This window comes from Trichosurus vulpecula, chromosome 5, assembly GCF_011100635.1.
Source record: "Trichosurus vulpecula isolate mTriVul1 chromosome 5, mTriVul1.pri, whole genome shotgun sequence".
NCBI classification, from domain to species: domain Eukaryota; kingdom Metazoa; phylum Chordata; class Mammalia; order Diprotodontia; family Phalangeridae; genus Trichosurus; species Trichosurus vulpecula.
The window spans coordinates 118064627-118088282 of record NC_050577.1 but is presented as its reverse complement, the minus strand read 5'-3'; the positions used below and the strand labels follow the sequence as shown (position 1 = coordinate 118088282).

The following is a 23656-nucleotide window of genomic DNA, read 5'->3' as shown; positions in this document are numbered from 1 at the left end:
AAAGCCAAGGCCAGAGCTTTTATAGAAGCCAAAAGAAGCCTCTCAGAAGTTGTAGTTTAGGGCTGAAGCCGAAATGGGGTCTGGGCATCATTCTAGTCGGATTCCCTCATTTTATAGGTGTAAAACTGAGACTCTGTACATTATCACACAGGTAATATAACATATCAGGAGCTCCAAGATCAGTTATCTTGTCCACAAGGTGATCTCTATTTTCCAAGAGGCCAAGACAGATTATAGACCTTTTTCTGTTCATGGAATGATTTTTAGGCAATGCAGTCTACCCGGACCAGGATGATAACTATAACTGGAGCTGAGGAGAAGCTCGTCTGGACTTCCTTAACATAACAGCCACAACCCAGGAAAAAGACCAGCATCCAGAAATAAGAAAAAACACAATGAAATTCTTTATTACTCCCAACACTTCTTCACAACCTTTGGAATTTAAGAACCATTCAAACACAGGCCCCTCCCCCCACACTGGGGGGAATACTCATATCCTGGATGTTCTGGACAGTCTTACAATGGCGATACTTTTTTAAACAAACTAGGTCCCTGTAAGACTGTCATATCCTACCCTTCTCCAACCATGAGGATAGAAGTCTGCTCAGGCAGATAGATGTGGGTGACATTTATTCCCTTTTACAACAGTTGGTTTCCCTTTAAACCAGTTTGTAAGAAACCCTGTTAGCATCACTGACCCCAAAAGGGTTCAGGTTTTCTTGTCCAGGGGGCATATTGCTCTTTCTGCTTCGATGAAGGGGATGGAATGTTTTCAAGATGAACACATAGACTCCCATTGCCGGAATATTCGGAATACTTTCCTTGATTTCTCAGACAGACTCTATGGGATGAAAAGATGAATAATGGAGATTAGTTCCTTCCACAGAGACAAAGAGTGATATAGACCGTGAACTTCTTCCACAAATAAAAGTTATACTGTGCCCAAGTTGAGTACTCAACATTTGATTAACTGTTGGGGCTGAAAGCTGAGGGAGCACAGGGAGCAAACAGAATGCCAGATGGGAAATCAGAAAGCCTAGGCACGTTTAACTCTCCTGCAGTATCACTGAAACTGAAGCTATTTCCCTTCTCAGCTATTCTACATGTATCTTTTCAGTCTCTTCCAAAGGTGACACTGGCCACTCGTAAAGCATACACTTTAAGTTGTTCTTCTCTAATAGTAGTGACAGACACACAGTGATCAAGTCTTTCTCATGGACAAGGGCATGCCATGACACAAAATGCCTGGCCAAGGTTAGTTCTATATAATCCGTGGCCAGGAGGTAAAGTGAATTGACCTTTATTAGAGTCACGTCTATGGCTGTATCTTTATGAGCATCACGTTTAGGTCAACAGAGCTAATAATAGGAAGAATCCCATTGTTCCTGGATCACACCAACAAAATGGTTTGAAATGTCCAGAAACAGCGTTACAGGGAGACAGAACAATGCCACTAAAAAGGATACTGTCAATGATTCATAAGATTTGGCCTTTTCTGCACCTGAAAATCACAACGTTTTAGACTTAGAAAAGACCTCAAAAGTCATCTAGTGCAATCCCTACCCGAAAAAGAATCCCCTCTACAACATTTCCAACAAATGGTCATCCAGAAAATTAAGAAAAGCACTTATATTCCATGTTGTGGGATCTTCAGGGAGAATATAAGCAATATGCAGTATCTGACAAGCTACAGACCCTTGTGGTCAACCTAATTCAATTTATAAAATAGGACTTTAAGCTGTCCATAATAATTAGTCCATCAGATGCTAGTAAGGAGGAACACAGACTAAAACAATGGAATGCAGTGGGGTGTAGTAGAATGGACAATGGAATTAGAGTCAGAAGATATGTCCAAATCCTGGCTCTGCCACTTGCCACCTGTGTAATCCTGGGTAGGTCACTAACCTCTCTGGTTTCATTTTCCTCATCTGTAAAATGAATATCTCTATATCCTTTTCAACTCTAAATCCTATGGTTGTCCAATAACAAAACTGAATCTTAGAAGAGGGAGTGCCCTCAGAGAGGCCATTTATTTCATCCAACTCCCACAACCCTGGTGACAAGTGATCTCCTAACCTCTGTGGAAGCCCTTTCGTGAGAGTACCAAGTACCTTTAAAGTGTCTGTTCCTCTCCTGTACAGCTCTCATTGTTAAAACATTTTCTGTATATACAGTTTAATCTACCTTTCTGTAACTGCCACTCATTGCAAGGCCAGTGCCAATCATAGAGGGTAACAGAGGGCAGTTTTAATAAAAATTTCCAACAGAACCCTTCACTGAAACTGTAGGCCATTTTTCTGGGAGATAAAATAGCAGACAGTGGTATAGAGTAAGCTGACATGGCTTGGTTTTATTTCTATGACTTAATATTTGGAATAAATATTTAAGACCTCCAACTCAAGTACAGACCAAAAAGACAAATAGCAATATTTTTGTAAAAACAATTTCTGGAGAAAACTCAAATAATGCAATTTCAGTCTAGAGGAACACTGTTCATAGATTTATTAGGGACTATGATTAATTCTTGAGCTTTTGGTATCATCACCTCTCTCCACATGCATATAACCTCACAATAAATTCTGGCTTGGGGTGTTAATGGCATTGTTTTGTCTCCCTATAATACTCCCTGGAAATATTACCTGCTTATAAGCATTATTTTGCCCTTTCTACAGAGACAGATCTTTGTAAGGTCAGAAACTATTTGCTTCAGGCTTTATAATCATCTACTTTTTAGAAAATTAGTAAGCTGGATGGAAATAGGAGAAACCAGGTCTCTTAACTGCTATTATTGTAAATTCTAAAATTCTCAATTTCTATATACACACAAAGCTTGTATACATTTTGAGTCCCTTTCCCCCACCAGAAGTTCTGATGGATTTGCACTCAATTATTCACACTTGTTTCCTGGGGATAAGGGTACAATCTGTGACCATGCAACAGGGAGAAGTTAACTGTCCCATATGAGGAATGAACTCATGACCCTGACATCATAGCATAGCTCTAAACAACTAAGCTAATCTGCCTGGGTCTCAATTGCAAGTGACAGCAAATAATGGAAGGAGCAGCTGTTCTGCAACACGAGGCCTGAGCAGCTGGATGCTCATCTGTTTCTGTACTTCTTTTCGAACCCCTAGCAATTCCAGTTGGGAACACAGAGAATTAACTGGAACCTGATGGATGACTACTCAATAAATTACAGAGATGCAATCAGTTTCTTTTCTTTCCATGATGAAACTAGACACTGCACAGCTCTGGCTTAAGAAAGCTACAGGCCCACTGGGGCTATTTATAGGCCCCATTTCTGCCATTCTCCTCCCATATATGCACATGCACACATAGACAAGAACCACGTTTCTCACCGTTGAGTCTGTATCAGATGGCGAATTAGACTGTCTGTGAGCCAAGAGAATGTGTAGCACGGCCTTCCAGCCTGGCTCTGCTGGTGTGCACAGATCTAACTCCTTCTCATTATCCTCTCTGGCTATTTCCTTCTGTGTGCTATTGACCCAGGGGCACCAGTCTCGGTGCTGGGAAACGGGGTCAAAAATGCTTCTGGCAGATGTGTCCTAGGAAAGGAGGAGAAAAAAAAGGAGAAACAGTATCAGAGACTGGGAATGCTACATCAATGGAAAGATGGCAGAGAAGATGGCAGCTGTTGGCACTCACACCCTGAGTCACCTATCTGCCAAAAGGTAGTTTTCCCCTTTGTTTCCTCCACATTTTGCCGATACCTCCTTCCTCATCTGCCCTACCCTCTTACTCTTTATGCCGGATATAAACTAGGTCTATTTATCATTTGTCCTTTTCCCTCCTCTCCTTTCAATCTACATTTTTTTCTGACACATATGCCTGAAATATTTGATCCCTCCCTTCCAAGTGAACTTCCAAATTAGTCCCTTCCTTGAAGTCTTTCGCAGAATCCATCCTAAAATATATACTTACTAGCTTACTTAATTATACTGTGTTTATGTTCTGACCCTAAGTCTACTGTATGGATTCAAGTTTAATTCTAAGAGCTGCACAGAACCTTCAGTAATTTATACACTACGACCGTCAAATAATTCTGATAGACCTACTGAACTGCTAGAAGAACAAAGGCGTGCCCGCTTGGCTCTTCGATGAGGGCTAGAAGGCACCTCCAAACCAGTGGTATCTCCCTGTCCCATACTTCGGGTCACTGGGCGGCTTCTGGTGGTGGGGCTGGCAGCCTCTGGCTCAAGGCGATCAACAGGACTGGAGCAGTCCCAGCTCCGTGTTCGGGAGATGACAAGACCTGGACTCTTTTCCAGCTGAAGGGAGGACAGGAAGAAAACTTCAAACATGACAAAGCAGGCTTAGTCTAGGGCAGGGTTTTTACTTTGGGGTCTATGAACTTGTATTTTTAAAAAATTTTGTTAACTGTATTTCAATACTGTTTCCTTATTATAGTCCCATGATTTTTTATATTTTATGCATTTAAAAACATTATTCTGAAAAGGGATCCATATGCTTCATCAGACTGCCTGAGGGATCCATGATACACAAAAAAACTAAGACTCCTTAATACAGGGAATGGCTCATCTTCCCAAAAGAAATGGGACCAAGTTCATTACTATTTCTTATTTCTTTCAGCAGTTTGTCAGAGCTACTGACTTTTTCAAAGAAACATTAGATTTGCAAAACAAAATTATGAATTTGGCATCTTTTTAACAATAATAGACAAGAATTCCACATGGTATTTTGAGGTGAAGCCCACCCATTTTGGGAGACTTTAAGTCTTCTCCTCCACCCTGAAAAGCTCTAATATTGAAAAGACTGAATTCTTTGACACATCCCTTAAGATTAAGAGTTAACAAAACAATAAAAGTTCATACTTGTTCAGAGCCTGGGGAAAATGTGGCATCCTGGCTACGTGTCATCATTCTCCGTGGAGACACTAAAGCCAAAGGAAAGCGCTCTGGTCGCCCATCAGAGATAGCAATAGGTGTGCTTGTCAGGCCAAAGGAAGCATCCAGGTCAGCCAAGGCACACTCAATCTGCTGGAAGCCCCAAAGCCCCACCTTTCTCATGCAGTGTGAACATGTGATTAGAGAAAGTTGCACGGGCTCCAAGGAAGAACTGAAAGGGAAAGAAAACTGTATGAAAGAGTAACACCTACAATCCAGTAATCTACTAATCTGGGGGGCGGGGGGAAGAGAGGGTGTCTGTTCAAAATGTTTATTAAATTGTACCAAAAACCAATAAAAATCTCTAGAATGGTTGAGAACTGAGTTCTCTTTGTTCAGCTCACAGAGATCTAAAAAAGGATAATCCCGAATACCCCTAACACTAAGACCTTAAATTTTATATTAAGATCATATATTTTCAATAGTGATACCCAGAGATACCTGAGTGATCACTATAGTTGAAGGATCCCTAGCATCTAAAGTTCACACACACACACACACACACAACTGTGTGTGTAGGTATGCATGCATCTATGTAGGTATGTATGTATATATACATATATACACACATGTGTATATATTTGTGTATATACATACACATATAAACATAGATGAAGATATGATTAGAATGAATGGAAAAACAAGAGGACTATTCTGAAGGAAAAGAAGAGTCTAGGATTATTCTGAGAGAATGGAGAGGACAGCTGATGCTATTGTGGGGATAAGGATGCCACTGAATGTTGAGCATAAAAGAAGTTAACTATTCAGAAATGAGGGTCTCAGAATTTTGCCAGATGCCACAAGAAGTCTCTGAAACAAAGTTTGGGAAGCATTATTGTATTCTATTTTCAAGGAGGTCTTGCAATTTATATATTTCTTTGGCCTCTCATAAAACTTTTTTCTTTCAAATTTAAAAGCATTCCTTAAAACCTTGGAGTCAAAAGAAAATATGTTTTAAATAAGTCAAGACTGGATCTGACAATCTCCCCATCTCTGAGGGAGTTTGTGCCAAACTAAGCGGCTGGAATGGAAAGAGCAACCCGGGAGCCCAGAGCACTCCAGCTGGCATTTTTTGGGGTCTTTTTATCAATTAAACTGATTTTGTTCCTTACTAAGATTAGACAAGGGACTCCGATGAATGTTACATTTGTGGGTACACAAACTGCCAGCTGGCTACTGTGTGTGCAGCAGACAGAAGGAGCAAAATGAAAGTGTGGATACCAGGACTGGTCCTCACTGTGGTCTGGCTCCTGAATTCTGCTCTTCTATTTAGGCTCTCTGTGCTTTAGTTTTTAGATGAATTCCCAGCACCCTCTTTCAGTCTGTTCACAAGAAGCACTACAGAATCACTCCAGAATCAAGCCCAGGCTCCTGAGTATGGTGTTTGGCACTATACACACTCTGAAATAGAAGCCAGGTGTCATATTAGATAGAGAGTACTGAACTTGCTGTCAGGAAGACCCAAGTTTGAAACCTGCCACAGCCACTAGCTGTACAACCTTTAAGCCCTATCAGCCACAGTTCCTCACCTGTGAAATGATGATAATAAGAGAACCTCCCTCATAGGGCTGTAATGAGGATCAAATAAGACAATGTTTTTAAAGCATTTTGCAAACCCTAAGAGCTATAAAAACATTACCTATTATCCTTATCTTTTATATAATGGAAACATAACCAATTTACGTAATAGAAACATAACCAAATTCAACTTGGCCCTAAACTGCTTTCTGTCTTTGTTCTGATTTCTCCCCATCATGCTACCTGCATGATCCCAAATAAATACAGTATTCACTGAATTTATGTCAGTGAAACATTTCCTGAGATCAATTTACTTCAGATAAATTCACTAAAAGTGGTAATGGGTTGCTTTGTGTTCACTGAAATATTCCCTGTTCTCTCTCTTCTGTGCTGCAATTATCACATTTTACATTTCAGATATCTGTGTTCATGTCATCTCCCGTACTGGGCCATGGCTCCTTGAGTACAGGGGATGCATCTTTTTTATGTCTGTGTTGGTACTAATGATTCAACATACATATAACTGAATTACCTTGTGGGCAGTTTGCCAAACTGCTTTGCTCAATAATCATAGATTATCCTCTTATGCTACAGAGAATCAGATTTCAGAGCAGTGGTCTAAGAATTATACAACATCGTCAGCAGAGAGTAGACTACCTAATGGGGTTAAGTGAGCTCCTCACCACTGAAGATGTTTAGGCAGAGGCAGGACGATCACTTAGAGAGGTGGATGTACCCAGCAGGAATGTAGCTAGATGAGATGACCCCTCGGGTCCCTTCCAGCTCCAGTATTCTTTGATTCTACCAAGTCACACTGCTCTGTCCCCATCACTGACTCTCCAAATGAGGAATGTGCATTCGTGTCTCACCACTCATATGCCAGCTAGATTTCACACACTAACCTACACGACCAGCCGCAGAGAGCCAGAATACAGGCAGTGACATGGACTTGGATGTCGGAGCCCAGTTTGGCTGGAGCTTTTTCCCCATCATTTTTGTGTTCAAGCTCATCTTCAATCAGGTGTAAAAGAAGGCTGATCTTGTCCTCAGTCAGGCACTGCAAAGGAACCAGAGTTAAAAAAAAATTTGAGGCAGAGGTAATCTGCAAGGAGACAATTTTTCAAGTTGCTTGTGGCACTGCTGATTAACCAAAATGACAGCCCCAGAGAAGAGCTGAAAAAATGCACTTTATTCCCTTCTACTGGTGTAGAACGCTGCATAAAGTCAGATATAGTTAATGTGAAGTTAGTTTTGCAGAGCTTTTTTCTCTTTTTAAAAAAATATGACAGCAATATCTTTTTTCTTCAGTGTTAAGTAATTTTCAAATCACTGATTATAGCCTTCTCTCTGAAACCTATAAAAGCTCAACGTCAAATATCAATAATCAGTCATGTCCTAGAATGGGCAACAGGTTTGTTTTTGCCACAAGAACAGGCTCTGCCACATGTTAATTTTTTATTATGAATAATAAAGAACACTTCCCCTGGTAGGGACAGGAGGACATTCCTAATGCATACCAATTGCAGAGGTTAACAGTTTGGTGCATCAGGTGGAGAGGCTGATCAGGAATGAACCTTCACATAGCATCGTCACAAGAGTGATCAGAAGGGACAGGAAGTACACAGGGGCAAAATGGACTAAAAAGGGTCAAAATATTTCAAGATCTCCTTTCAAGAAGGAGGTTCTCACTTCTCTTTTAGATTTGCATTTAGAGGCTCAAGGAAATGGATTATTCCAAAGTCAGGTAAGCTAGAGAGGCAATGTAACATAGGGGACAACACACTAGACTTTGAATTATAAGACTTAGATTCAAGTCTTGGCTCAAATAGTTACCAGAAAGTCATTTTATGTCTCTAAATCTCAGTTTCTTCATCTGTAAAATGGAGAAAATAATACTCTGTACTACTACCTCACAGGCTTACAAGGAAAGCATAGTCTAAACCACAGTCCTAGAGAACAAGACGTTAAGTAGTGCCAAGTAGTTTTAGTTTGTAATCAAGAAATGACTGCATTATTTTATATAATATGAAATATTTCCCAATGGTACAAAATTGGGAACAATTTATTAAATGTTTGACTAGCCTCTTGCAGGTATATTCCATTGAAAAAGCCCTCTTGACTGACAACAAATAGGTGGGTTGGCCTTTCCATGACAATATGAAATGTCTCTTTCTACTTAAAGAACTCTGGTCCACATAATGACCAACTTCAGTTCCAGAGGACCAATGATGAAGCACACAATACGCGGACCCAGGTGCAGAATGAGACACACTTTTTGTACATGATCATTGGGATAATGTTTGACTGAACTATGCATATTTGTTACATGGGTTTTTTCTTATTCTTTTCCAGAAATAGTGGTGAGGGGAGACAAAATAGATGTTTGTTCACTGAAATACATTAAATTAAAAAGAAAACTCAAAACAGTATGCATTATATATGAGTGGTTGCAATAACTGGGTACAACGTATAACAGCCAAGGAAAACTTACCATATTTTTCAAGTCATCAGGTTTCAGGGAAGGCAGCTGGAGGTCCAGGTGACAGAGGCTTTGAAAACGATCTAAGAACTCAGTAAGAAGGGCAACAGGTTCATCCAATAGCAAAATTCCAAAGCGATCTAAAGGGGGGAACATTAGGAGTGTTCCATTGGCTTTTACTGTATTTCTACTTTCTCCTTCCTCACTCTTCCCCCCATTCCCAAGGGTTGTGGTTGTTTGGTTTTTTTTTTTTTAATGTCTGAGGTCATTAGTCCCTTCTCATTAACTTGGGCTAAACTTCACAAGTTTAATAAGTGAATAAGGCTTAATAATCAAAGCTAACATTCATATAGCACCTACTATGTGCAAGGCACTGGGTTAAGTGCTTTACAAACATTATCTCATTTGATCCTCTCAATAACCCTGGGAGGTAGGTACTCTCATTATTCCCCATTTTACAGTCGAGGAAATTAAGGCAAAAGAGGTTAAATGACTGGCCCAGGGTCACTCAGATAGTAAACCTCTGAGTCTGGATATGATCTCAGGTCTTCTGGCTGCAGGCCCAGCACTCTAACCACTGCACCACCTAGCTGCTTATTAGTTGTGTGTTTCCACAACCAACAATGCTATACTATCCTTAGACCTCAACTAGAGATGATTTTGTTTTCTTGGGCAGATGCGTCTTTTCAATTCTGCCAATTAAAAGCATTTCCTGGGTAGTGGTCAAAGTGAAAGTGAGCCCAAACTGTGTCTGTTACAGCTTTGGAGTTCCACCCATTAATACGTACCACTGGCTATTTCATGGGCTCCAGGGGTTACAATTTCAAGGAATAGAAAATTAGTAAAGAAAGCCTGGCTAAAAGAGCTGTTAAAATCTTTTAGTTCATCAACAACTCTTCCAGTCAATGTCTAAATGAGGTTTCCCAGGACATCTAAAATATATACCAAATTTTCATAGCTAGCACAATACATTTGGAGACAAGGATGCAGAATTTGAAGATTCCAGAAAGAAGCAATAATAATAATAAAAAAAAAAGAGTTAAAATGACAGTTCCCACTGAGATTTTTTTCTTGGCAAGCCAGGACACTGAAAGTTACAAATACAACCCTAGTGATGATAAGAGTACTGTTATAGCTCCCTGCAATGTATGCTCTGAATTTTGCTGGACTCTAGAAACTGGCTCAATGGAATATTTCCCATACTTGGAGGTTGAGAGAATGTAAAAACACCATACACCTAAATGATAATTTCTAAAGAAGAGTTCCTTCTGTACTAGTTATCTTTTCTTAGTCCCCAAATTAATACCAGAAGATTAGACTGAAGGCACTGAACAGAAAATCATTCAAGTGCTTATTTTACTACAATTCTGTTGTATTAACTATTTTCCTACATAGTCAAACCCATCAGGAAGAAATCTTTATTATAAAGCAATTAATACTGTATGTATTTTACCTATAGCATGTTACCTCTGCTTCTTTTTCTTCATTTTGCCCTTCTTCCTTTTGCTTTGTGTGTGTGATACTAAACTCCTACTTCCTCACCCCAAATTAGATAGAATTTTTTGGTCACCCCGCCACCCCCTCTTTTCTCCCAATGCAGGGGGGCTGGAATGTGCAGGCAGAACTGCCTAGACATGCAGAAGCCTCCAAAGGAGGCCTGGGTCAAAGGATTCTCCATTCATGCTTTCTATTTAAAGCAATACTCAATAAATAAATCTTTTATAAGGAAAAAGTGATGACATGAGGAAGATGCTGACCCAAACTAAATGGCAGGTGGCTGGTCTCAGGAACAAGTACCTGGGCAAGGGCTGTCTGGCCAGAAACAGAACTTCTCATGAGCTGTACACAAAGCTTCCTTCAGCTCGGCACATCTTTCATTATCTGAAACCAACACCAAAAGCAATGTATTTAAAAACATTACAAAGATACATGTAGTCCTTATTAACATTTTAATATACTTGTGGACCTTTAAATATGCATCCAATGCTCAAGAGCCCTTGAAAGTATATACAAGTAAATTACAAATAATTCAAAGAAAAAACTCAAAACCCATTTCTCACTCCCAAGTATATTCCAGATTACACTGACCCTGTATTAATAAGGCAGACAAAGGAGGCCTTTGTCAGAGTATCATCAGTTAAGGAGTGCCAAAGAAAACATATTAATATTCCAGAAGAATAAATCCTCAGAACCACAAGCAAAAACATACTATCTATTCCCAAGTACTCTGAATACAAACACCCCAAAAATTCAAAGAAGAGTGGGGCCAAGAGGAATGAAGAGGTTACAAATGAACATGTGGCAACTACAGACTTAAATACAATAAGGTATCATCAGTGCCTCTATATTCATGAATCAAGGGAAGTGACAGATCTTTTCAAACATTACAAAAAGCTTATATACTATACCAAGAAAGTACCAGCTCTCACTGTGAATAGAAATGGAAGACAGTAATGCCATCTGCCCACTTTATACTTACATCTGTCAAAGTCAAACGCTGGTTGCAGGCTGGCACACAGGAAAGCCTGACAGCTCGAACACTTGAGCATGTCACACTCAACTGTGACCCACCCATACTTTGCACAGACCAGGGGAGACAGCTCATGGGGTTTGCCTGCCCATTTCAAAGAGTTTTCATGTTAAGGAAAACACTGTGAATACATTATTTCATGCTTCAATACTTTAATGACCTGTGATTTCGTCATTGTTTGTACTTCCTCTATTGATTGAAAGTTTCCTGTGCTGTGACTAAAAAAATTCACTCTTTATCCAATCTTGTGACAAGCCTCTATAAACTTAGCTAGGCTGGGGTTTTTTCATAGTTTATTCACTCTTTTTTTTAAATTTAATAGTATTTTTTCCAATTACACATAAAGGCAATTTTCAACATTTATTTTCTGAAAAATTCTTCTCCCTTCTCTCCCCCCTCCCTAAGAAGACAAACAATCTGATACAGATTATACACATGTAATCATGTAAAACATATTTCCACATTAGTCATGTTGTGAAAGCAGGAACAGGAAAAAAAGGGGAAAAAAACCACGAGAAAGAAAAAACAAAAAAAAAGTGAAAACAGTAAGCTTCAATCTGTATTCAGATCCCATCAGTTTGTTCTCTGAATGCGCACAGCATTTTCCATCACGAGTCTTTTGGAATTGTCTTAGATCACTGTAGTGCTGAGAAGAGTGAAGTCTATCAAAGCTGGTCATGGCATGATGCTGCTGTTACCATACGCAATGTTCCCCCGGTCTGTTCACTTCACTCTGCATCAGTTCATGCAAGTCTTTCTAGGTGTTTCTGAAATCCGCCTGCTCATCATTTCTTATAGATTATTATTATTTCTTATAGATTATTAACAAAATCAATTTAACTAGAATAAGAGAACTGTTGATTGGGGGGGAAATTCACGTTAAATATCTCTGATAAAAATCTGATATCCAGGATACATAGGGAATTGACAAAAATATAAGACCAAGAGTCAATCATTCCCTAACTAAATGATCATAGGATATGAACAGTTTTCAAAAGAAGGCTTGCCTATCAACAACTACATGGAAGACTGCTCTAAATTACTAACAATAAAAGAAATAAAAATAAATCCAAGGTTTGCTAAAAATCTAAAACTGATAAAAGATGACAAAAGATGGGAATAGTCAATGTTGGAGATAGAGCAATGAATACCAAACGGGGTCAAAGTTCTCATGTACTGAAGAACGCAAAAAGCTGTGAACAAAGTGGGTGCCCATCAAATGGGGAATGATGCTGTGCTTTAAAACTGACCCAGAATGAAATAAAGAGAACCAGAAGAATATATACAATGACCACAACTTTGTAAAGGTACACATAGCTAAGACAAGAGAACTCAAATCAGTGTAATGATCAATCTTAACTCCAGATGACTGATGAAAAATGCCCTCCACTTCTCTGGAGAAAGATGGTAGATTGTAAGTACAGAATGAGACCTCCTCTGTCAGACAAGATCAATGTGCTGGTTTGTTTGGCTTCTTTGTTTTAAGGAAGAGTCAAAGTAGGGGGTGGACAGGTCCTGGAAAGTGACAGTGATATTAATGGCACGTATATTTATTTTATAATTGATGAAGCTGCATCTGCTACTGTGAAGTCTCAAAAGAGCTTCTGGTAAATGCTAACAAACAGGAGTGTTGTTTTCAAACCTCTGGCCATCACACTCTCTCTTTGCTATGTCCTGGGACCAAATACCCAGAGAAAATCCATGAATTTGTAGTAAAAAGATTCTAAAACAATAAACAGCAATAAGGATTCAACATTCATTTTTTGTATCTATCTGAATAACAGCACCTGTAGAGCCATTAAAAAAGACATAGAGGGTGTCATAAAAGTCATAGTGCAATTGTAAGCTATTAAATCTTTAACAAATACTACTACTAATAAATAATAGTAATACCAGTAATGATAATAAAAGATATGCAAGGTGTCCAAAAAAATCTTAGCACAATTTATTAAAGCTACTAGAGCTTAAAACTGCACTAAGACTTTTGGGACACCCTGTATATAAATCTTTAAAAAAAATAATAGATCTACAGATGCTTTTACTCAGATAAAGATGAAAAAAAAAAAGAACACTGAATTCCTATTGCCATTGATTGTTCAGAGACCCTTTTAATAGATGCTACAACAGGCTAAAGCACGTGGGGAATAAATCTTCACACTATCCAGGGCACTGGTTGACTCTTTTTTTTTCTGGTGATAAGCAGTATTATTTTTTCCTTAATATTTTAATTTTTTCCAATTACATATAAAGATAGTTTTCAACATTCATTTTCATAAAATTTTGAGTTCCAAATTTTTCTTCCTTCCTCCCTTCCCTCCCCTCTCCCCAAGATAGCAAACTATCTGATATAGGTTAAACATGTGCAATCACATTAAACATATTTCCACATTAGTCATGTTGTGATAGAAGAATTAGAACAAAAGGGAAAAAACTGGTTAACTCTTAACAGAATAAGTAGTTTCTATGTGTCTAAGAGGGATATGAGAAGACCAAAAAGCATCCTAAGACCAGGAAAACTGACTGAAAGGCTTGAAAATAGAATTTAGACATAAAGGGTAAAGAAACTGGGACTATTCAGTCAGAAAAAAGAAAACAACAATGGATACTTAAAACTGATTCAAATCATACAAAGGTATTCCCCTCCCCAGATGTCAGTGTGCTCTTCATTTCTACTGAGGAAAGAAAAAAACAGTAAATGGGTTTAAATTCTACGTCACAAAACTTAGGCATAAAGAAGAGGAGTGTTAAAGGGGGTAAGCGCTGTAAAAGCACCAGAAGAAGCTACTGAACAAGGCTGTCTCTGGACTAGGTAAAGTAAAACTGACACTGCAAATACAAGACTTCTAGAAAAGACTATTTGGCAATTTTCAGTGGATTTTGTTCTAAATATAACAAGATAAAATTGAGGTGGGGATAGGAATATGGTGCTTCTGAAGGATTCTAACATCAAAGCTCACACTGAATATCTAGCCTTAAAAGGATATAGTAAATGTTTCTACTCTGTTAAAGAAGGCTTCTTTGCTTGTAGATTCCAAAGGAGGTGGTTCTGCTTGAGGTGATCCATTAATTGACTGGGACAAGGCAGACGTATCCTTCCTAAAAAACAAAGTGAAATATCTGTAAACATATTCCTGCTTCCTGTCTCCAAATTCTGTAATGTTCAATCTATCCCCAAACCAGAATGATTTTCCAAAAACACAGTTTTCATAATGTTACTCCTACTCAAAAACCTTTGAGTTCCTTACTATCTACAGGGGGTCTTAACCTAGAGTCTATGAACTTAAAAAAACTTTCTTTGATAACTGTATTTCAATATAATTAATTTCCTTTGTAAGCCTACATATTTTAGTTTACACATTTAACAACTTTTTTCTTGGAGAAGTCCATAGGCTTCACCAGACTGCTTGCCAAAGGGGTCTCAGATGCACAAAAAAGGTAAAAGTCTCCAGGCCGTATTTTTTATAACTCACATTTATATATTTTATGTTTGGCGTTCTTTCTCACAACAATCTAATGAGGAATATAGTGCAGTTATTATCAACCTCACTTTACAGGTGAGAAAACTGAGGTTCAGAGAGGTTAAGGGACATGGCTGCCAACCCCAGGGGCGCCCTTCTGCTGTTGCTCCATCCCCCCATCCCAGACTGCCCAGAACTTATCTAGATTACTGCTTGGATGAGATAAGAGTCACCAACTCTAATCCTGATGAGACAGAAGACTACCAGGTTTTACTGTGTTCCTTGCCATTATATCTTAAGGTCCTTTAAACCAGAGTTGTTAAACACAGCCTCTAATACTCCCAGTGCTGCTGAAACCATATTAAGATGTAATTGGGAAATACTTAACAAAATAAAAAAAAAATACAATAAAACACAGAAAACATTACATTTCAAAACTAAGTCAACACGTAACCTGCAGGGATGTTTATGTATGGATTAGTGGCCCATGTTTCTGTTTGAGTTTGAAACCACTGTTCTTACCATCTGAATTGCCTCTATACCTTCTTCAGACCCCAGCACTGTCATCTGACCTACTGACATAATGTAAAGCCTTGTCAACTCCACTCCCCCAACCCAGCATCCTTAAGACTTACAGAGCTTCTCATACATCCTCCAATTGAATTTAGCTTTATGTGCTGTCTCTCCTAATTAAAATATGAGCTCCCTGACAGCAGAGACTGCCTAATTTTTTTCTATGTGCATCCTCAGTGCTCACTACAGTGCTTGGGAAACAGCAAGAGATTTTTAAATGTTCATTCATTCATTTGTTCTGGTTCATTCGTTTGTTCATCCATTCATGCCCAGGATTACACAGCTTGTTAGAACTGGAACTTAGAGGATCACAGAATTTAGAGCTGAAAGGTACCTTACAGATTACTTACTCTAATACCTAAATTTGACCACTAAAGAAAGAGGCTCCAAGAGGTGATGTGATCTGCCCAAAACAAGGAGAATCCCCTACTCCAAGTCCAGCACTGTTCCCACTACACCATCCTGCTCTGTAGAGTGGCCTTCCAGACCCCTTTAAGACTCTCCATAAACAGGCTCCAACTTACCTTCAAATCCACTCCTCACCTGACAGCCTTTTCTACTACAACTCAGACTGCTTTACTTGCTTTCTCCCCATGTTTTCCTAACTTCACTTATATAAATTCCTCACAGAGAATGTCCCTTCATTTCTCCTTGTCAAAAAAATAGTCATATTTCAAGGATTTGAAAGAAATCTCATCTCTTTCATGAGGCATTCCATGACCACCATAAACAAATTACCTCTTCTCCTTCCTTCAAGAGATGCAGAAGGGAGGAAAGGAGAGGAGAGGGAAGGAGAGGCATTTGTTCTTGGACTTTGTTCAGGCTAGCATGGAATGGGAGGAGCTACTGAACAGATTTCTATTCCTTGGTCCTGGCAAAAACTAAAGTCATTAACTCCCTCCCCAAACCCTCTTTCTCCTCTTCCTAGCTTTCTTGTTACTGTGGAGGGCACCATCTACCCAGTCACCCAAGCTAACAACCTAGTGTCATCCTCAACTCCTCACTCTCTCCACCCCCATATCCAATCTGTTGCCAAGGCCTTTGATTTAATCTCTGTTAACATCTCACATATTCTCCCTTCTCTATCTGGACACTGCTACTACCCTGATTCAGGTTTATACATAGACTACTGTGAAGGCCTGCTGGCAGGTCTCCCTTCAAGTCTCTCTCCACTCCCCACATCCTCCTCCATTCAGCTGTCAGAGTGATCTCCTAAAGTGCAGGTCTGACCACGTCATCCTCTTAATTCAGCAAATTTCAGTCACTACCTATTACCTCTCTCAGTTCAAATATAAAATCCTTTGGCTTTCTAAACTCTTGATAACCTGACCCCCCTCCACCTTGCTCTGACCCCCCTCCACCTTGCTATAGTTTATACTCCACTCCATGTACTCTTCAAGACACTCCATCTCCTGACTTCAGTCATTTTTACTGACTGTCCCCCATATCCAGAATGCTTTCCCTCCTCACTTCTACCTCCTGACTGCCCCAGCTGCCATTAAATCCCCTCAAAAATCCTATCTTCAACAGGAAGCCTTTCCTGATTCCCTGTAATTCTAGTGTCTTCCCTCTATTATTTCCAGTTTATGCTGTATACAGCTTGTTTGTATGCAGTTGTTTGCATGTCGTCTCCCCCACTAGACTGTGAGTACCTAGAGAGGAGGGACTGTCTTCTGCCTTTCTTTGTATCTCCAGCACTCAGAACAGTGCTTGACATATAGTGAGCACTTAATAAATGTTTACTGATTGATTCCCTCCTCCCTTCAAACCCATCCCTGCAGGTCCCAATCTCTGATATCCTTATCCTACTCTTCCCTATTTTTCTGCTGTGCTCTCTGGAAACTCTGTTTTAACATGCCAATAAGCCACCCTTTATATTTCGCTTGTACCCTCACTGTGGAAGATGTTTGGTATGTATTTAACTAAGTATGTACATATTGTTTTCTCCCCAAAAGAATGCAGCTCCTTAAAGTGGAGTCTGTTTCATTTTTATCTTTTTATCTCCAGAATCTAGCATATTGCCTAGCATATAGCAGGTGCTCGATCAATGCTTGTTTAAACTGTTTAAAATTAGAAGTTCATCTTAACACACAATTCTCTTTTCTGTTCTTTTTATGCTTACATTTCTTAAGTTCATAAATATATTTTAAAGTTCATAATAAAATTTTTTAAATAAATGAACACATGTTGAATGTCATAGCTTTGTACCATCTGTGAATTTGACAAGCAAGCCTTCTAGGTTTTAGCCAAGATACTGATAAAATGTTAAACAGCACATAACCAAGCCCAGCGTCCTCCTTCCAAAATGACATTGAACTATTAATAACTACTTTCTGGATCTGGCTATCCAACCAGTTCCAAATCTACCTTCCTATATTACTGTCTGGTCTAACACTAAATTTCCCCATCTTTTCCACAAGAATAGCATGAGAAATATTGTCCCTGGGGAAATAGGAAAAGGTACACATTTGATACAGAGGAGATAAACAGCTCCTCTGCCAAATGCTTTGCTAAAATCTAGGTAACCTATATCTACAGCATTCTCCTGATCTACAAGTCTATTGACACTATCAAAAAAAGAAATTAGCTTGGTCTGACATGACTTACTCTTGAGGAAACCATGTCAGATCTGCAACTGCTGCTTCTTTTCCTAGATATTCACTAACTCTCCTTTTAATAATACATTTTAGAATTTTGCCAGGAATAAAAGTCAAACTTATTGACCAGCTATTTGCAGATTCTATTCTCTTAACTTTTGTGAAAATTAGGACATTTGCTCTTCTCAAATACAATGGTTTTCATTCTCCATGATTTTTCTTTTTGGAGGCAATTGGGGTTAAGGGACTTGCCCAGGGTCACACAGCTAGTAAGTATCTGAGAAAGGATTTGAACTCAGGTCCTATTGACTTCAGGGCCAGCGCCCGATCCACCATACTACCTAGCTGCCCCTAGTCTCCATGATTTTTCAAAGTTCAATTGACAGTAGTTCAGCAATCATTCCATCTGTGCTTTTAGTACCCTGGGATGCAGTTCATTTGGTCTTAAGTAACATGAACTAATCATGACCAGTTAGGTGCTCTTTTACTATATCCCTCCTTCTCTGGGGTTTCAAATTCTCTATTAGACATTTCTTTGTCCCTCCTAGTCCAAAAGTAATGTTCCTTGACAAAGAAAAGAGAAGCAAAATAAAACCAAAGCGGTTCAACATTCCCTCAGCATAGTAGAGTGGAAAGACTGATAAGCCTTGAGTCAGGACACCTGTATTTGAAGCCTGCTGTTCAATACTTACTAACTTATTAGCTGTGTGATCTTGGGTAAGTTACTCACTATTTCTAATGCCTGTTTCCTTATCTGTAAAATAGGGGGTGGTAAAGAAAGGGGATAATAATATAACAGTGCCTACCTTGTGAGGCTGTGAGGATCAAATGAAACATTTGTAAAGCACTTTGTAACCCATTCATGCACTATCTAAATATTAGCCATTTTTACTGTCCTAGCCACCCCACCCAGTAGTCTTTTCCCTTCTTTGTTCCTCCATTCTAGTTTGGTTTTTTTAGTGTGCCTAACAAAATGCAGCTCATTCTGAATTTTAGCATTCTTAACACTAATGTAAAGGGTCCTCCCACAATCCTGTATCATCTCTGTTTTCTACCTCGGCTTCCATCTTACGTACAGTTTTTTAAAAATCTAAGTTGGTAAATGAGTTCTTTGTATATTCAATATTGTTCTCTTAGAGATAACTCCCCTTTTTTTCTTCAGTGGAATTATTTCACTGTTTTTAGAACTGTATTCTTGAGCATTTCCTATCTCTCTTGGGTTGATTTTCCCTGTACAATTTTGGGCCATAAAATCTTACCTATCTTTCCTCTGAACCCTGTAAAGCTTGCTATCTAGGGTATGTGTCAAATGATGCATGGCCTTCCTCTACTCTATCACAAATTCCGAGATGGAGTCGTCACTGCCCCACCAAGGTTCCCATCATTTCTCTCCAAGCAACCAGTTTCTCCTTTCTGGTAAGAAAAAAATACTGACAAACAGTTCCCTTTATTGCTTCTTCCACCTTATTAAAGTTACAGTTCTCATCAAGGCAAGCCAAGAAATCATTAGCTGCTCTGCTTTTGGCGACAGCAGATCACTCAGGCTTGGTGTGACCTAGTTTCCTTATCTATAAAATGAAGAGGTTAGACCAAATGACCAACAACTTCTGACCTTCGCTCTATGATTCTATATGTGGATGACTGAAGTTCTCTATCATTATTACATCATCATGTAATAATATCATGAGATAAGCTCTGCCAAGCTTGTGATCTCTTTTCCAATTTCTTTCTTTTGCCCAGCTCATCTGTAGAACACTTAAATGAAGGAAGCTGAACTAGATGACCCTTAAAGTTTCTTCAAGCTCTAAATCTATGATGATAATTCTGTTCCTGCCTTTATTATTCTTCACTCAAGTTTTTTCCACTGTGCTTCCTCTCTCTGGTTCTTGAATTTCCTCATCTGGGTATACCTTAATATAAGCTGCTACTCCATCCAAATCTATCCTATTCCTTTTGAATGGAGTATCCTTCCAGAACCTTTCTAGATCCACACTCTAGTCTAATTTAGTGTCCTTCCCACCGAGTCTCAGTGATACTTAAGAGGTCAAACTGCCTCTCTGTATTAGGATCTCTAGTTTACCTTGCTTATTACTCCCCACCTATTTTTTGAAAGGGTCCAGACTTTGATTTCATCAATGGAAGTAACTTCTCTACACTACAGAAGACTAGCAACTTGTCTGTAACTTGTAGTCTTAGGGAGCTGCCTGGAGGTACCCAACGGATAAGTGACTTGTCCTGGTCACATACCTAGAATAGAGGCAACACGTGAACCCAGGTCTTCCTGTATCTAAGCCCTCTTCCAATCCATGATGGCATTCAGTCTCTTGCTTAATGCCCATACTTTGTGCATTCTGTGTATGGGGTTACAGGTTTTATTGCTTTGTACTTTCTGGGATTTTTGTCTCCAGGGTATTTATGGGCTTTCTATTACTCCTAAAGACCCTGAGGGTCTTCCCCTCCCAGTTTGATTTTTTTTTTCTGGAGTTCTGATTAAAGGGGCCATCCCTTGATTAACTTCTTAAAGAGGCCTATTCACTCAAAGTGAGAACCTGAAAAGACAGCCTGAAAGGGCCAGGGTCTCCCAATGTATCCTGGGCCATCTTCAGTTGCACTGGTGAATATCAAGCCACTGGACACAGACGGTTCTGAAGGGGAAAGGGAAGTTGGGGACCTTGCACAGCCCTCCCTCACTCAAATCAAAGTCAACTACAAGTCATGTCATCATTTCCCTGATGTCATGGTCCTCTTTGAGAACAAAGAACAAACACAACAAAGTATAGCTTCTCTCTATGGAAACTAGCTTGGTAAAGATAGAGTCTTCCTCCTCCACTTTCCTTTTCTGTTTAAAGCCCTTATGATTAGACTTTCAAGACTCTAGGCAAATATGTTTTTACTAGCCCTTAACAGGTACATTCCATCCTTGGACAAGAGTTATTATTACCAGATTTTTTTAAGCAATGGTCCAGAAATCCAAAATCTATTCTCAGATAATCTCATTAAACATTTCATATAGTTGTTTTTTTTTTTACAATACTTCACACACAGCAGATACTTAATAAAATAAAATACATTGAACAAATGAATCTTGTGCTCCAGTCTTCAGTTAAGCACTCTACAGTTCAGTAATAAAAAATATATTAAAACAAGTTTTTAAACAATAGGACTACAAAATCCTACAGTAGTCCAGATTAGCCCAGGCCGTGGCACACAATGACAGATTTTATTTTATAATTGACCTCCCAAACCACCTACCCCCAAAGCTACAGAGCCTTAAGAGATTCCATGAAAAATAATAGAAAACATTAAAGCAGGGTGTGAAAAGGCACGGGTATTTCACTATCATTCTTGAAAAGGAAACGAGATGGCTGGTGTCCCTACACTGATGATCAGAAGTCGAGAAAAACTCTTCTAGTATCTGATCACAGCAAGATAAGGACAATTCAGTGGAATAAGACCTACGGCAGTGGGGCCAGGAGGACTCATACATGTCATTCTTTCCAAGTCTTTACCTAAAAACAACTCACAATTATATAGTGCTTTCTAGTTTACGTGGCACTTTCCTCATAACCACTACTGTGGGCTGGTGAGGCCAGAGCATTATTACCTTCATTTTACAGAGGAGGAAATAAAAGGCACTGTGTGAGTGCAGAGTGGAAAGAACACTTGAAAAACTTGGTTCTGAATCCTGACTATGCCGTTTACCTTGTGTGAACTTGGTAAGTCCCCTATAACTCTCTGGGCCTCAATTTCCTCATCTCTAAAACCAGGGCAGTTGTATTAGATGGGTTCTAAAGTTCCTTCCAGCACTGACCTCCTCCATTCTTTCTGGACCGCTTAGATCTCTTCTTCGCCCTCTGGTTTTCTATCCTGTATTGTGCTTATCTGTGTACCTCACAGTGTCATATTCCCCACAGTCCAATAACAAACTCCTAGAGGACTGGAACCTTTGTCTCATTCTCCTCAGGACCCAGCAGTTTCCTTGCACGCAGAAATAGGCACATATTGCACTGAACTGAAATTGAATATCCTTCACAATCCAGGAAAGCTCATCGAGCTCAAATTGGTTGATGCAGGATAACCAGGACTCTACCTGGGCCCTTATTTAAAAAAACAAAATCAGGGGTTCGGAACCTTTTCTGCAGAAGCCCTTTTCTTGGAATCACGTTTCACCTCCCTCCCTCCCAGGGTTGTCTTGAGGAGCAAACGAAAGAATATTTGTATGACTAGGCCTTGCACATAGTAGGCACTTGATTATGCTCATTTCCTTCTTTCCTTTTTTATTTTTATTTTTTTGCAATTCTCTGAACCCAGATTGTGATCCTCTGGTTCTGACTTGAGAGGACTCAGCTTCAAACCCTACTTCTGATGTTCTTAACGATTTGTGCTACCCTGGAAAAGTCCCTTAGCCTGCTGGGGCCTCAGTTTCCTCATCTGTAAAAGGAGGTTGGATTGCGCGGTTTCTAAAGTCTCCTTGCAGCTCTACGTCTATGAACCTGTGAAATAGGTCCCAGTCCTTTAGGAAGAGCTTCGTGCCTTCCTGTTTAAATGGTTGGAGGCCACGCTATGTTTCGGTTACGGATTGGTAACAATAAAGGAGTATGCATGTGTGTATGCATGTATACATATGTGTATGTACATACATGCATACATGCACACGTGCATACACACACACATTCTTCCCCCTTCCCCAGTTCCCGGATCTCGGAACTCTCCGTCCCCTCGGCCCCCCGGGCCCATCTTGCGGACGCCGGTTTTCCCTCCCCGCCAGGCCGCAGCCCCACGCTCTCTCTGGGCCTCCCGAGCCGGCGCAGCGGGGAGCCCGCCACGTTCCGTTAACGTTAACGGCTCCTAGGGAGCGGCTCGGGCGGGCGGGTCGGAGCGGAGCCGGTCTCCGGTACCCTCCTTCCCCCCGGGCAGAAGTCGCGGCCCTCCTCCACCCCTCCCCCCAACCTAACCCTCCGACGGCTGGAGGACTAGGGGGAAAAAGCCGACGAGCGGCCTCCCGGGCCTGCGTTCATCCAGCCCCGCCCCCCGTCCTGAGCTGGACCCCCGGAGCCCGACCCCCTCCAAAACGGCCCTGACTGACTCACGCGTCCGACCCTCCATCCTCGGGGGCAATTCCTTCGTCTATCAACTGCCGGATTTTCTGGGGGGTCACCTCCGCGGAGCGCACCGCGGAACCCCGAGATTTTTCGCCTCCGGCAGCAACCGCCGGCGCAGGATTGGGCGTCTCCATCTTGGTCCTTCCTCAAAGTTTCCCCTCCGGGTCCTAAAAGCTCAAGCACTTCCGTTCCGGACGGATAACGCCGCCTGGGGAACTGTTAGATCTCAAGGGGTGCTGATGCAGGGGTCGGGGCCGGGGCCGGGGCCGGGGCCGGAGCTGGGGCTGGAGCTGGGGGGTGGGGAGGCCGAGGGCGGCCCCTACTTGGCTGCATGCTCCTGTCCGGACCTGGGGATGATGCGGTCCCTGTTGGGTGTCTCCTACGCCTCTATGACAGCTGCCCAAGGGCCCTCGTTCATAAAGGTCTGGGTCATAGTTCACACAGAGAACCAGAAGAGCACCTCAGACGTCACCT

At 40.4% G+C, this 23656-nt stretch overlaps 1 protein-coding gene across 1 annotated transcript; it reads right to left on the bottom strand.

Annotated features, from left to right (window-relative positions):
• Positions 1 to 381: 381 nt before the first annotated feature.
• ZC3HC1 (zinc finger C3HC-type containing 1) lies at positions 382 to 23573 on the bottom strand. Its single transcript, XM_036762027.1, has 10 exons — positions 23171 to 23573; positions 14437 to 14548; positions 11402 to 11552; positions 10720 to 10803; positions 8935 to 9062; positions 7346 to 7500; positions 4854 to 5097; positions 4077 to 4289; positions 3360 to 3566; positions 382 to 841 (listed from the first exon to the last, which is right to left on the bottom strand). Exons 1-10 carry the CDS (start codon positions 23314 to 23316, stop codon positions 773 to 775), a joined length of 1509 nt encoding a protein of 502 aa, XP_036617922.1. The 5' UTR covers positions 23317 to 23573; the 3' UTR covers positions 382 to 772.
• Positions 23574 to 23656: the final 83 nt, after the last annotated feature.